Source organism: Macaca mulatta, chromosome 6, assembly GCF_049350105.2.
Source record: "Macaca mulatta isolate MMU2019108-1 chromosome 6, T2T-MMU8v2.0, whole genome shotgun sequence".
NCBI classification, from domain to species: Eukaryota; Metazoa; Chordata; class Mammalia; order Primates; family Cercopithecidae; genus Macaca; species Macaca mulatta.
The window spans coordinates 147,046,757-147,062,539 of NC_133411.1; the positions used below are offsets into that span (position 1 = coordinate 147,046,757).

Genomic DNA, 15,783 nt, shown 5'->3' on the forward strand with positions numbered 1-15,783 from the left:
CCAGGCTCAAGTGATCCTCTCACCTCAGCCTCCCAAGTAGCCGGGACCACAGGCATGCACCACCAAACCTGGTGAAATTTATTTTTTGTAGAGACAAGGTCTCCCTTTTTTGTCCAGGCTCATCTTGAACTCCTGGGCACAAGCAATCCTCCTGCCTCAGCCTCCCAAAGTGTTGGGATTATAGGCGTGAGCCACTGCGCCTGGCCAAGGTAGGCTTTCCACTTAAGTATCTTATGTTCTAGCCTAAAATTCAGACCTTTTATTAAAGAACTGATACTCACATCATTGAATGCACAACACTTTTGTGCACAAGTTGAAGCTTCATCCCACAGTTTGCACTTAAAATAGTACTGGGCCAGATAGCGAAAAGCAGTGCTTTCTTCTAAGTGTTCTACTATTTCCTAGAAAGAGAAAGCAAAATGACTGAGGTGACAGTAATAATATCAGCAATACAATTCTCACGCTATGATACATACCCCACAGGAATAGATATCTTGGATATATTTGATGTAACACTGGGCAGCCTGTTCTGACTCAGTCAACTGTTCATGAAGCCTACAAAAGAAACTGGTCTTTAAGTACCAATGAAATCCCAAAGCAACTTAGTGATTAAAAAAAGTAAAAGTACGGCCAAAAAAAACAATACATAGGTAAGTATCAATTTTAACATAAATGACACTCTTGGAACTAGAATAGTATTAGATGTTATAGTTACTGTTATCAAAGCTTAGAATAATTACTCTGCTAATGATGGAAGGAGAGTTAGTAAACAGTAATATCTAAGCTAGATAATACATCCTTGCAAAAATTATCTAGTAATACTCAGAGTAAGGTGGCTCGTGCCTGTAATCCCAGCACTTTGGGAGGCCAAGGAGAGCAGATCACTTGAGGTCAGGAGTTCAAGACCAGCATGGTCAACAAGGTGAAACCTCATCTCTACTAAAAATACAAAAATTAGCCAGGCGTTGTGACACATGCCTGTAATCCCACCTACTCAGGAGGCTGGAGCACGAGAATTGCTTGAACTTGGGAGGTGGAGGTTGCAGTGAGCCAAGATCACACCACTACACTCCAGCCTGGGCCACAGAGTGTGACTCTGACTCAAAAAAAAAAAAAAAAAAAAAAAAAAAAAAGCTGGGTGCGGTGGCTCACACCTGTAACCCCAGCACTTTGGGAGGCCAAGGCAGGTGGGTCACCAGAGATCAGGAGTTCAAGACCAGCCTGGCCAACATGGCAAAACCCTGTTTCTACTAAAAAATACAAAAATTAGCCAGGTGTGGTGGCACGCACCTGAAATCCCAGCTACTCAGGAGACTGAGGCAGGAGAATCGTTTGAACCCAGGAGGCAGAGGTTGCACACCAGCCTGCATGACAGAGCAAGACTCTGTCTCAAAAAAAAAAAGATACCAAGTGGTCAGGCATGGTGGCACAGGGCCATAATCCTAGCTACTCTCTAATCTGGCTGAGACCAATGATTTCAAGACCAACCTGGTCATCATAGCAAGATCCTGTCTGTAAATTACAAAAAAAAAAAAAAAAAAGACACCAAGCAACTCAATTTTTTTTCCTAAGAATCCAGACAGGAACCTCTTTACATTCAAGAACCTCTTTGCCTACTCTTTGAGTAATTCCTAATTTTTCTGGCCCTTATTAGGAAATTAATACTGAAAGTAGTTTTCCTAGACACAAAAATTTTATCCTTTCTTCAAATCAATCTTGATCTCTTGCTTTAATAGGAAAGCAACTGCCCTCCTTCAAGAGAAGTAGCATTCTCTTTTTATTTTTTTTATTTTGAGACAGAGTTTCACTCTTGTTGCCCCCACTGGAGAGCAATGGCGCGATCTCGGCTCACTGCAACCTCCGCCTCCTGGGTCTCGAACTCCTGACCTCAGCTCATCCACCTCCCTCGGCCTCCCAAAGTGCTGGGATTACAGGCATGAGCCACTGCGCCTGGCCAGAAATGGCATTCTCTAGGGTCAAGATGGCTACATTCACAGACCAGCATTCATATATCCTGCTACATCCCCACACCCACGTAGAATTATGGGTGGATGGGAGGCTCTAGAACATGCAGGACCCACATCCCAGAGAAGCCAACAGAAATATCAATAGCATTTCACTCCTTTCACTCACTTTGCCAGTTTCACCAGAGCCATTTTCTCCACATCTCCCACGGCGTAAGCTCTCCAATAACACTGTCAAAAAAATAAACTGGTCATTTTGACCATTGTCCCATGTGCCACAACTAAATCATATGAAGGTTAAGACACTGCAAGCCTCCCAGAAGTTCAGATTTATAGAATGCAAGGCATTACTAGTTCTGATAGGTCTAGGCTACACACTGACATTCCCACTGATGACCTTGGCCCAGCTTTGCTTTCAGACTATGTATCTATAAATATTCAGACCTTCCTATGCACCTAGATCAGAATAAGGGGAAAATTAGAGCACAGATAGCCCAACCTTCATCTAAACAGCACATTTCCACTCAAATTCTTCAGGAACCAATTTAAGGTACCTTTTTGGCTTCCACTAGTTGATTGAGTTTCTCGTAACATTCTCCTAAAGCAACCAGCATGCGAGAATCATTGGGTCTGAGAAAGAAGAATAGGCAGTCTGAGCAAAGACTTGACAGAAACTGAGGTTCTCCCTTGAGGAACCAGTACACCACTATTTCAAATCTATGCAACAACTGGTCTTTTACTTAATGCTCCATATAATAGATTACTTTGTGTTTGTAATTATACTATTAACCCATTAGTGAAATACGTTAAATGAAAATAACCAAACAGCATTTAGCAACTTTAAACTCAGATCCCCAAGAGTAAAAACCATCTACTGTGATTTGTCAATAGCTATCAAAAGAGGGAAAAAAAGATATTAGCCCTTCTCATATCAGATGCATTGTCAAGTGACCAGGCTTACCGAAGCTGGTGGGCCCGTCTATAATAATAAAGGCAGTAAAATGGCATCTTAAGGATTTCATAGGTCTGCCCAAGGCCATACCAAGCTCTGTAGTCCCGCTTGTTGACCTCAATGGCATGTCTAAGAAATGGAAAAGACAAGTTGTTAAGAAGGCAGAATCAAGGTTAGCAACTTGCAGGCTTAGAGGCTCCTAACATCACAGCAGTCTGCTCTACCTCACCGCCCTCTAGATAATCACCTATATGCCTGGATAGCAGCAGACGTGTTCTTCATCTCCATGTACTCATGTCCCATCAGTGTCCAGGCACCAAGATACCGAGGATTTAATTTCAGGGCTCTCTGGAAATACAAGGCTGCTTTCTCATGCTGAGAACGTAAACTGTAATAATTGCCTGATTAAAAATCAAACAAAAAAATGAATAATCAGAAAGGTAAAAATAAAAGTCTATTAAAATAGATAGCATTCCACCAAATGGGTGTGAAACCATAATCCATTCCTTCTAAAGTCCTGGCAAAACACCCAAATTGTACAAAAGGGAAATATTCCCTTGGGAAATATATTTCATATATCACATATTCTGGTTTAAAAAAAAAGTATTCTTTTTTTTTTTTTTTTTTTTTTGAGACGGAGTCTCGCTCTGTCACCCAGGCTGGAGTGCAGTGGCCGGATCTCAGCTCACTGCAAGCTCCGCCTCCCGGGTTCACGCCATTCTCCTGCCTCAGCCTCCCGAGTAGCTGGGACTACAGGCGCCGCCACCTCGCCCGGCTAAGTTTTTGTATTTTTAGTAGAGACGGGGTTTCACTGTGTTAGCCAGGATGGTCTCGATCTCCTGACCTCGTGATCCGCCCATCTCGGCCTCCCAAAGTGCTGGGATTACAGGCTTGAGCCACCGCGCCCGGCCTCTTTTTTTTTTTTATTTTATTTTTTTTTTTGAGACGGAGTCTTGCTCTGTTGCCCAGGCCGGAGTGCAGTGGTGCGATCTCAGCTCACTGCAAGCTCCGCCTCCCAGGTTCATGCCATTCTCCTGCCTCAGCCTCCCAAGTAGCTGGGACTACAGGCGCCCGCCACCACGCCCAGCTAATTTTTTTGTAGTTTTAGTAGAGATGGGGTTTCACCATGCTATCCGGGATGGTCTCGATCTCCTGATCTCATGATCCGCCCGCCTCATCCTCCCAAAGTGCTGGGATTACAGGCGTGAGCCACGGTGCCCAGCCCAGTATTTTCAGTGTCATAGCTCTACTTGGGAGGAATCTGTCTTTCCTAAGTAATTCTAGCAAAGTTCAGTTGTGTTTAATAAGGAATTATAAATCAACTAATCTTACATTATTTTGTGCTCACATGCTTATGTTGAGTTAATCCCTGATATATAAGCAAGAAATAAATTTTCCCCAATTGCTTTTTAAAAAATGATCACTACACAGCCCAATGCTCCAACTCCCATATTTATATGAAGGTGAGAGAGAAAACAGATCAATATTTATAATTTGCTACAAACACAGTGACTTCTATCAAGACACAGGCAGAAAAGGGTAAAGTACAGTAAAGTACAGAGAGGTCAAGACTGCCTGAGAATGAACTTGCTGCATCTCAAAAATCTACAGGGAAAAGCAATGAACCAGAGCTACATTAAAGAAAAAATATACCCTTCCAAACCAGGCGCAGAGTTGGAAGATGGCTAGACCAGGGAGAAGAGCATAAATCCGATGGGAGAAGAACAGCATACAAATGGCCTAATTCAAACTCCATGCATAAATACAGCATCCTAAATAGTACAGGCTAGTCATTGATATCCAGGTCCTGAAGTCCTCCAGACCTAGGATTAAGCCCCTGCTCTGTCACTTAACAGATCTTGGGAATGTGCTCTCTCAACCTCAGTGTTCTCATCTGTAAAATGGTATAACAGCGCCTATCATTCAAGGACGTGTGAATTTGAATGGGTTAATTCATGTGAAGTACTTGTACTGAGGGGTGGTCTGTTCCCAAATGCCTCTCAGAGGAGGCTGAGATTTCCTTCTCTGGGGTCTGCTGTGTGCAGGTTTTTGGTCTTGATAAGAGAAGAAAATGCTAGTTTAGTTTGATTCTATACTTCCATTTCCTAGTATTTTAAAGATGCTCAACCTCACTCCTAAGATAAATGCAAACTAAACTACCCTTAAATACCATTTTTCACCCATGATATTGGCTAACATCCTAAAGTTTGATAACACACTCAGATGTAGAGGCTTGAAGAATCAGGTCCTCTCAGACTGCTGACTCGAATGTAAATTGGTATAACCACTACAAGGGTAATTGGCAATATGTCAAAATTACAAATGCACAAAACCTTGGACTATGGACAATGTTAGTCACTAAAGAAAATTTTTCTAAAATCAAAAGACTAGAAATAACTCCAATGTCTATCAATAAGAGGCCATTCAATTAAATTATCCCTCTAATAAAATACTTTGCACCTGAATAAAGATAGTTCTTTTTGTGTTCATAGGACAGTTCTCCAAGATATATTTTAAATTATAAAATAGGCCGGGCGCGGTGGCTCACGCCTGTAATCCCAGCACTTTGGGAGGCCGAGGCGGGCGGATCACAAGGTCAGGAGATCGAGACCACGGTGAAACCCCGTTTCTACTAAAAATACAAAAAAAATTAGCCGGGCGCGGTGGCGGGCGCCTGTAGTCCCAGCTACTCAGGAGGCTGAGGCAGGAGAATGGCGTGAACCCGGGAGGCGGAGCTTGCAGTGAGCCGAGATTGCGCCACTGCACTCCAGCCTGGGCGACAGAGCGAGACTCTGTCTCAAAAAATAAATAAATAAATAAATAAATAAATAAATAAATAAATAAATAATAAAATAAAGATGCAGATGAGTATGTGTAATATGCTACATTTTGTGTAATAAAAAGGAAGTAAACATGAATATCTATTCACATTTGTCTTGAATAACCATAAAAAAATTTTAAGGCTGGGTGCAGTGATTCACACCTGTAATCCCAACGTTTGAGGAGGCCCAGGTGGGATTGCTTGAGCTCAAGAGTTTGAGACCAGGGGCAACATAGGGAAACCTCATCTCTATAAAAATTTTTTAAAAATATAAACTAGCTGGGCATGGTGGTGTGCACCTGTAGTTCTAGCTACTTAGGAGGCTGAGGTGGGAGGACTGCTTGAACCCAGGAGGTCAAGACCATAGTGAGTCATGATTTTACCACTGCACTCCAGCCTGGGTGACAGAGCAAGACACTGTATCAAAAATAAAATATTTATACCTTTTTATTCTTTTAAAGTTTCAAATCATGCAAATTGAATTCTCATCAAAAGTTAGTCAAGTAATAATTTTAAAATTTAATTTTGTAGAGTCAATCAATGTGTTCTGTGGTCAGCTTTGTGGGAGTAAACCTAGTCTTGCTAGAGTTATCATGGCCCACTCTCTGTTTATTAAAAGATATTTTTCATATATTTTTTATGCTTGTGCCCCAAACCTTGTTTACTTTGAGAGAAGTGAAACAAGTACTGCTCTCCCTGGAAGGCAGGATTGCTCCTCAGACGGGGATAGAACAGTGCACAGAATAAACCTACTTCCTGACCATGTCTCTGCCTGTAGCTACTTGATTTTAACCTTGGTTGGACAAGTTGCCTTCTTTGCCTGCATACCTCAGTTTACCATTTCATAAACTAAAGATGTTACTCTAGAATCTTTTCCTTTCAGTTATTCAATTTTAACATGAATATCAATGACACATGCCAGTGCCCTTCTCTACTTAACCTCTCACACTTCCTTCAATTTCCTGACCACATTCTTCCTTTTTCAAACATTTAATAAGTATCTATTATGTGCCTGGCATGGTGCTAGGTGCTTTGGAATTCAAAGATGAAAGACCAAGTCCCTGCTATCAAAGAGCTCATGGTCTAGGGAAGGAGAAAGGCAAAAGACAATTATAATACAGAGGGAAAGTTCCATGATCAACCACATCCTACCCACAAAGCTCTCAGAAATGAAGAGTGCCAATATGACCCAGAAAAGTGTAGAGTCCCTTGGCTGTTACACTGTCTCTATGAGTAATATATTTACTTATTTCCCCCACAATCCAAGTGTTCCTGCTGCCTTACAGTAGGAACAGTAAGGGCATCCTTGGCTCATTGCCCTTACTGTTTGGCTGTTTCTTGGGGAAATTTATCCTTTCCTTTCACTTCCTCTCTGGATTTATCCTGGAACCCCATAACTGGTCTTCACATCTACCATTTCTTCTTAATCCAGTCTATCATATATGCACCTGCTAGGCAAGTACGCCTAACATACTTCATTCCATTTAGTCTCCTGAACGATCAATCTCTGAATATAAAGGTGGCAAATGAACAAAATGCATGGCAAGCTGTGCTATCTGGTATCTGGCTAATCAGAGCCCTCCTCTGTGACATTTCCACATATCTTCTACACAATGACACATGATGAATGGTGGCCCCACCCCCAGATATTCTAAGATCCAGAGACACTTCTTTAAAAAAAAAAAAAAAAGGGTCTTGCTTGCTTCATTGACCAGGCTGGAGTGCAGTCACAATCTCAGCTCACTGCAAGCTCCGCCTCCCGGGTTCATGCCATTCTCCTGCCTCAGCCTCCTGAGTAGCTGGGACTACAGGTGCCCGCCACTACGTCTGGCTAATTTTTTGTATTTTTAGTAGAGATGGGGTTTCACCATGCTAGCCAGGATGGTCTCGATCTTCTGACCTCGTGATGTGCCCGCTTTGGCCTCCCAAAGTGCTGGGATTACAGGCGTGAGCCACTGCACCCAGCCAAAAAAAAATTCTTAAACACTGTAAGTTTTTATTCCTTTTAATATCACCTGGATACAGCATTTATATACACATTCTCTTTCTTTTTTTCTGAGACAAAGTCTTGCTTTGTCACACAGGCTGGAATGCAGTAGTACAATCACAGCTCACTGCAGCCTCAACCTCCTGAGCTCAAGCAATCTTCCCACATAAGGCTTCCAAGTAGCTGGGACCACAGGCACACACCACCAAGCCGGGATAATTTTTAAAATTTTTTGTGGAGACAGAGTCTCCCTATGTTGCCAGGGTGGTCTCAAATTCCTGAGCTCAAGCGATCCTCCTGCCTCAGCCTCCCAAAGTGCTAGAATTAACATTTTCTTAGATTATGCTTTACATCGGTGGTTTTCAAACTATATTCTTTGGAGCCTAGGTTTCTAAAGAGGTACCCAGGCCGGGCACAGTGGCTCACGCCTGTAATCCCAGCACTTTGGAAGGCCAAGGTGAGCAGATCACCTGAGGTCAGAAGTTTGAGACCAGCCTGGTCAGCATGGCAAAACCTCATCTCTACTAAAAATATAAAAATTAGCTAGGTGTGGTGGCGCGCGCCTGTAGTCCCAACTACTCAGGAAGCTGAGGCAGGAGAATCGCTTGAACCCAGGAGGCGGAAGTTGCAGGGAGCCGAGATCGTGCCACGGCACTCCAGCTTGGGTAATAGAGCAAGACTCCATCTCAAAAAGAAAAAAGAAAAAAACAGGTACCTCAAGGGTTAAAAACGTAGCACTCTGGCCAGGAGCAGTGGCTCATGCCTATAATCCCAGCACTTTGGGAGGCTGAGGCGGGCGGATCACCTGAGGTCAGGAGTTCGAGACCAGCCTGACCAACATGAAGAAACTCGGTCTCTACTAAAAATATAAAATTAGCTGGGCATGGTGGTGCATGCCTGTAATCCCAGCTATTCAGGAGGCTAAGGCAGGAGAATCACTTGAACCCAGGAGGTGGAGGTTGCAGTGAGCCAAGATCGCGCCATTGCACTCCAGCCTGGGCAACAAAAGCGAAACTCCATCTCCAAAAAATACAGGTAGCGCTCTAAGTTTCCCTCTCACACGAGAATCAAAGTAGTTCTATTCTCATTGGTCTTAAAAAGTGGAAGTGAAAGATTTCAGCTGAAGAAAGTATAAAAGCCATCTGTCTTACATCAACTGGTAAATAAACAAAATGTGGCATATCTAAACATAGAATACTACTCAGCAATAAAAGGAACTACTATACATGCTACAACATGAACCTCAAAAACACGCTAATGGATGGGAGGCTGAGGCGGGAGGATCACTTAAGGCCAGGAGTTCGAGACCAGCATGGGCAACATAGTGAGACCCTGTCTCTAAAAATAAAAATTATCCAGGTGTGGTGGCATATGCCTGTAGTCCCAGCTACTCCAGAGGCTGAGGCAGGAGAAAGCTTGAGCCCAGGAATTCATGCTACTGCACTCCAGCCTGGTTGACAGAGAGACACCCTGTCTCTAAAAAACAAACAAACAAACAAACAAACAACAACAAAAAAAGCTAACTGAAAGAAGCCAGACAATAAGACTAAATACTGCATGAATCCATTTATATGAAATTCCTGGAATAGGTAAAACTACAGAGAAAGAAGCAAAGCAGTGGTTGCCAGGGGATAGGAATGGGACTGACGGCAAATACACACGAGGGAACTTTTTGGGGTGATGGAGTATTTTAAACTGGATTATGGTAATGGTTACAAACTATAAATTTACAAAAACTTATTGAAATGTAGACTTAACATTTTATGGTATGTAAATTATACCTCAATAAAGCTATGGTTTTTTTGGTTTTGTTTTTTGTTTTTTTGAGAAAGAATTTCGCTCTTGCTGCCCAGGCTGGAGTGCAATGGTACGATTTTGGCTCACTACACCCTCCATTTCCTGGGATCAAGCGATTCTCCTGCCTCAGTCTCCTGAGTAGCTGGGATTACAGGCACCCGCCACCATGCCCAGCTAATTTTCAGATTTTTAGTAGTAACAGGGTTTCACCATGTTGGTCAGGCTGGTCTTGAACTCCTGACCTCAGATGATCCACCCGCCGCCCAGCCTGGTCTTGAATGCCTGGGCTCAAGCAATCCTCCTGCCTCAGCCTCCCAAAGTGCTGAGCCCCTGCACTGGCCTAAGCTATATTTTTTTTAAAAAAGAATGAAGAGCTACACCAAGACTAGGAAGGATTTTCACGAAATACTGTTGAATGAGAAAGGCAAAATGCAGAGTATGTATATAATATCCTATTTTTGTAGAGCAAGTAGCCCATTAAGCCTTGCATATATGTATATATATTCCTTTTAATGTGGCATGAGAACATGTTAACACAAGTAACTTAAAGGGGGAAAGGGGCAGCAAGCAAAAGAAACCCTGCACTTTAAAAAAAAAAATCTCCTTTATGGGCCAGGTGCGGTGGCTCACATTTTATTACTCCTTTTACAGATGAAGGAACTAAAGCACAGAAGGTTAGGTAACTTGTCCAAGATTACACAGCTAGTTAGTATCTAGACCAGAATTTAAAATTGGGCAATCTGACTCAGAGTCCAAAGCTTAAATATGCTATTTTGTAGTATATGTATATGTAAAATGTATATATATAAAATAAAATGCTGCCGCTCAGGTAGAGATTGTGACTGACAGGTATAGAAGGTAGCAAGTCACATCAAGACATAAAAGCAAAGGAAGCCAGGACTAAACAAATAGGAGATTCTTGCCATCACTCTACTCTTAAGATTATCTCATTCTCTCAGGTCCTCAGTTTCCTTTTCTTGTCTCCATCCTTCTTTCTCCTTTTCACTTCCTCTGAACTGGCTATAATACGAAAGCTAAAGTATATTTTTTGTCATATCTAATGTTTCCTGCTCGAATTTTTAAGGTAGGTGGGCTGAATTCAACAAACATTTATTGACTATATGTCAGAAATTTTACTGGGCATTACAGATATACTAAGGAAAAAAACACAATTCATTAAGGAGTTCGCCTCAAACGATTATTAAAAGAAAGAAAAGAGCCAGGCGCGGTGGCTCACGCCTGTAATCCCAGCACTTTGGGAGGCCGAGGCGGGCGGATCACGAGGTCAGGAGATGGAGACCATCCTGGCCAACACGATGAAACCCCGTCTCTACTAAAAATACAAAAAATTAGCCGGGCGTAGTGGCGGACGCCTGTAGTCCCAGCTACTCAGGAGGCCAAGGCAGGAGAATGGCGTGAACCTGGGAGGCGGAGTGTGCAGTGAGCCAAGATCCTGCCACTGCACTCCAACCTGGGTGACAGAGCGAGACTCTGACTCAAAAAAAAAAAAAAGACAAAGAAAAAAAGAAGCTTCTAAATAATTATTCTTCTCAGATATATTGTTTTTTTGTTTTTTTGCTTTTTTGTTTTTTTTGAGATGGAGTCTCGCTGTTGCCCAGGCTGGAGCATAGTGGCACGATCTTGGCTCACTGCAATCTCTGCCTCCTGGGTTCAAGCAATTCTCCTGCCTCAGCCTCCTGAGTAGCTGGGATTACAGGCGCATGCCACCATGCCCAGCTAATTTTTGTATTTTTAGTAGAAACAGGGTTTCACCATGTTGGCCAGGCTGGTCTCAAACTCCTGACCTCAGGTGATTCACCTGCCTTGGCCTCCCAAAGTGCTGGGACTACAGGTGTGAGCCACTGTACCCAGCCTGATTTTTTTGTTTTATTTTGTTTTGAGACGGAGTCTTGCTCTGTTGCTCAGGCTAGAGTGCAGTGGCGCGATCTCGGCTCACTGCAACCTCTGCCTCCTGGGTTCAAGTGATCTCTCCTGCCTCAGCCTCCAGAGTAGCTGGGATTACATGCGCCCGCCACCGCACCTGGCTAATTTTTTTTTCTTTTTTTTTTTTTAAGTAGAGATCGGGTTTCACCATCTTGATCAGGCTAGTCTCGAAGTCCTGACCTTATGATCCACCCACCCTGGCCTCCCAAAGTGCTGGGATTACAGGCGCTGTGAGCCCCCATGATTGGCCTGTGAGCCAAAATCAACCATTGCACTCCAGTCTGGGCAACAAGAGTGAAACTCCATCTCAAAACAAACCCAATTGCCTCTCTCCATTCCTCCTGCCAATACATCAATTTAGGCTGTCATTCCTAGGACTGGATTATTGTAACATCCTCCTACCTGGCCTCCCTGCCTCTAGTCTTGCCCTCTTTCTAATCCTCCCAGCACATTGTCTCCAGTCATCTTTTTTTTTTTCTAATTTCTAAAATTACTCCTGAACTCAAGTAATCCTTCCACCACAGCCTCTTGAGTAGCTGGAACTATAGGCACATGCAACTGTGCCCAGCTTCCGTCATCATTCTAAAGTGAAAATCTGACCACTTTAGAAAGGCATCAAAGGCTCTTCAAGATCTGGCCCCTGTTTGTACATTCTTACCTCCCACACCATGCCTCAGGCACAGTGAACTATTTCAAGCACAATGTTGGTTGTACGCTTCAATGCCCTTCCGAAGTCAAGCCTTCTCCCTTCTTGAGTTCTTTTTCTCCTGCCCATCCTTTAAGCATCCTTTAAGCATCACCTTCTTCAAGAAGCCTTCCTAATCTCAGACTGATTAGATGCTTTTCCTATGTATTCCCTCAACATCCTGGGTTTACCTTAATCATAACACTCAATGCATTAAATTCTAGTTGTTTTCTTACTGGTCATCTTCAATAGGCAATTGGGGTAGGTACTGCAATACAAGGCACAGTGCCTGGCACACAGAAAATGCAAAAGAGATGCTTTCTGAATAAACTGGAGTCCCACTCTCACCATAATGGACTTTATGATTTATTTATAATGCTCTGATACTGAAAAGATCATTTGTTCCTTGTTAATCTGTGTTCTCATAGAATTTCTTCTTTCTTTTGAGATGGAGTCTAGCTCTGTCGCCCAGACTGGAGTGCAATGGCACAATCTTGGCTCATTGCAATCCCTGCCTCCAGGGTTCAAGAGATGCTCCTACTTAAGCCTCCTGAGTAGCTGAGACTACTGGCATGCGCCACCACACCCAGCTAATTTTTTTTTATTTTTAGTAGAGACAAGGTTTCGCCATGTTGGCCAGGTTGGTTTCAAACTCCTGACCTCAAGTGATCTGTCCACCTCAGCCTCCCAAAGTGCTGAGATTACAGGCGTGAGCCACCGTGCCTGGCCTGTTCTCACAGAATTTATTACATTTTTTATTAATGTTTACTTCCTATACTAGACCATAACTTCTTCAAGGGCTAAAAAAATTTATTGAATGATTGATGGATTAAAATTCCATCTGTTTATTAACAATATCCTAACCTAGAAAGGTACAAATATATGATGTCAATGTAATGTGACCAAAGACCCGGGAACAGGGAAGCTAGGCTTTCAATCACAATCAACCAAACCTACTTTCATCTAGGAGTGATCATTCAGCTGTCTATGTCAACTGATTATCAGGCCACACAGTGTGGCCAAGTATAGTATATAGGGCCATGGTTATCAACTGAGGGTGATTCTGACTCTCAGAGAACATTTGGAAATGGCTAGAAACACTTTTAGGTGTCACAACTGGGGGAAGGGAGTTACTGCCATCTAGTGGGTAGAGGCCAGCAATACAGCTAACATCTATGATGCACAGGACAGCCCCCAACAAAAATATTATCCAGCCCAAAATGTCAATAGTGCTGAGACTGACACACCCTGACGTAGGAAAACAGGCAGTCTCGTCTCTTTTTTGAAATTCTTATGAGCTTTTTAGCTATATAAAAGTTTAAAACAAATACACCTTTGATCCAGTCTTTCACTGCTAGGAACTTATTATATATAGTTGCATAAGCATGCAAAAATAAATATACATGTACAAAGATGTTTCCTGAAGCAATGTCTTCTTTTTTTTTTTTTTTGAGGCAGAGTTTCGCTCTTGTTGCCCAGGCTGGAGTGCAATAGCGTGATCTCGGCTCACCACAACCTCCACCTCCTGGGTTCGAGCGATTCTCCTGCCTCAGCCTCCTGAGAAGCTGAGATTACAGGCATGCACCACCACACCAGGCTAATTTTGTATTTTTAATAGAGACGGGATTTCTTCATGTTGGTCTCGAACTCCCGATCTCAAGTGAGCTGCCCGCCTCGGCCTCCAAAGTGCTGGGATTACAGGCATGAGACACTGCACCCAGCTGTGCAATGTTTATATTAATAAAATCTAGCCACAACTTATATAATAGAAAATGATTAAATTAAAATGATGGCCAGGGCTGGGCGCAGTGGCTCACACCTGTAATCCCTGCACTTTGGGAGGCGGAAGTGGGCGGATCAGGAGGTCAAGAGATCGAAGCCATCCTGGCTAACACGGTGAAACTCCATCTCTACTAAAAATACAAAAAAATGAGCCAGGTGTGGTGGTGGGTGCCTGTAGTCCCAGCTACTGGGGAGGTTGAAGCAGGAGAATAGCTTGAACTAGGGAGGCAAAGCTTGCAGTGAATTGAGACTGCAGCCACTGCACTCCAGCCTGGGTGACAGAGCAAGACTCCATCTCAAAAAAATAAAATAAAATAACTGGCCGGGCGCAGTGGCTCACACCTGTAATCCCAGCATTTTGGGAGGCCGAGGCAGCAGATCACAAGGTCAGGAGATCAAGACCATCCTGGCTAACACAGTGAAACTCCATCTCTACTAAAAAATACAAAAAATTAGCCAGGCGCAGTGGTATGCACCTGTAGTCCCAGCTGCTGGGGAGGCTGAGGCAGGAGAATGGTGTGAACCCGGGAGGCAGAGCTTGCAGTGAGCCATGATCACACCACTGCACTCCAGCCTGGGCGACAAAGCGAGGCTCCGTCTCAAAAATAAAATAAAATGATGGCCAGGCGTAGTGGCTCACACTTATAATCCCAGCACTTTGGGAGGCTAAGATGGGAAGACTACTTGAGCCCAGGGGTTGTAGGTTACAGTGAGCTAAGATTGTACCACTGTACTCCAGCCTAGATGACGGAGTGAGACCCTTTCTCTTAAAAAAAAAAAAAAAAAAAACACCAGGTGCAGGGGCTCACACCTGTAATCCCAGCACTTTGGGAGGCCGAGGCAGATAGATCATGAGGTTAGGAGATCAAGACCATCCTGGCTAACAAGGTGAAACCCCATCTCTACTAAAAACACAAAAACTTAGCTGGGCGTGGTGGCAGGCCCCTGTAATCCCAGCTACTCGGGAGGCTGAGACAGGAGAATGGCATGAACCCAGGAGGCGGAGCTTGCAGTGAGCTGAGACCGTACCACTGCATTCCAGCCCCAGCCTGGGCAACAGAGCGAGACTCCATCTCAAAAAAAAAAAAGGTACATCTACAAAATGCTAGTCATCAAAAATAATACAAGTTTAAAAGTACTAACATGAAAAGATGGCAAAGATACTAAGTTAAAAAATAGGAAGTTAGATAGCACTATGTATAATGATATAGTTTTTGCAAGCAAACAATATAGACATACACATATAATACATACTTCTTTTTTTTTTTTTGAGACAGAGTCTCACTCTGTCACCCAGGCTGGAGTGTAGTGGCACGATCTTGGCTCAATGCAACCTCCACCTCCCGGGTTCATGTGATTCTTCTGCCTCAGCTTCCCAAGTAGCTGGAACTACAGGCGCGCACCACCACACCCAGCTAATTTTTGTATTTTTAGTAGAGACAGGGTTCCACCATATTGGCCAGGCTGGTCTTGAACACCTGACCTCGTCATCTGCCCACCTTGGCCTCCCAAAGTGCTGGGATTACAGGCATGAGCCACCGCTCCTGGCCCCTACACATACATTTTTAATACTTGCTCAGAAAAATATTCTGGAATCATGTTCACCAAACAATCTTCAGAGTGGGATTACAGTGAACTTTTACATTCTATGGTATGTAATTGCTACCTCTGGTACTTTTGTATTATTGAGTTGTTTGTTTGTTTGTTTGTTTAAGAGATGGGCTCTCACCCTGTTGCCCAGCCCTGGAGTGCAGTGACATGATCACAGCTGACTGCTGCCCTGACATCCTGTGCTCAAACAATCCTCCCGCCTCAGTCTCCTGAGTAGAGGAAACTAAAGGCACGCACCAC

The 15,783-nt window shown here is 43.4% G+C and overlaps 1 protein-coding gene and 1 long non-coding RNA gene across 3 annotated transcripts in view; both read right to left on the bottom strand.

The window, feature by feature from the left end:
* CDC23 (cell division cycle 23) overlaps positions 1 to 15,783 on the bottom strand; it is a 33,309-nt gene that overhangs the window by 1,995 nt on the left and 15,531 nt on the right. For both annotated transcript variants that reach the window (XM_078004284.1, NM_001257557.1), the window contains 6 exon segments: positions 3,164 to 3,317; positions 2,926 to 3,045; positions 2,519 to 2,594; positions 2,134 to 2,195; positions 477 to 555; positions 282 to 401 (listed from right to left, as the gene is read on the bottom strand). In XM_078004284.1, coding sequence (XP_077860410.1) covers positions 282 to 401; positions 477 to 555; positions 2,134 to 2,195; positions 2,519 to 2,594; positions 2,926 to 3,045; positions 3,164 to 3,317 — 611 coding nt within the window.
* On the bottom strand, positions 3,828 to 14,723 carry LOC144341562 (uncharacterized). Its single transcript, XR_013418575.1, has 3 exons — positions 14,526 to 14,723; positions 12,889 to 13,630; positions 3,828 to 5,466 (listed from the first exon to the last, which is right to left on the bottom strand). It is a non-coding gene; the product is annotated as an uncharacterized LOC144341562 (long non-coding RNA).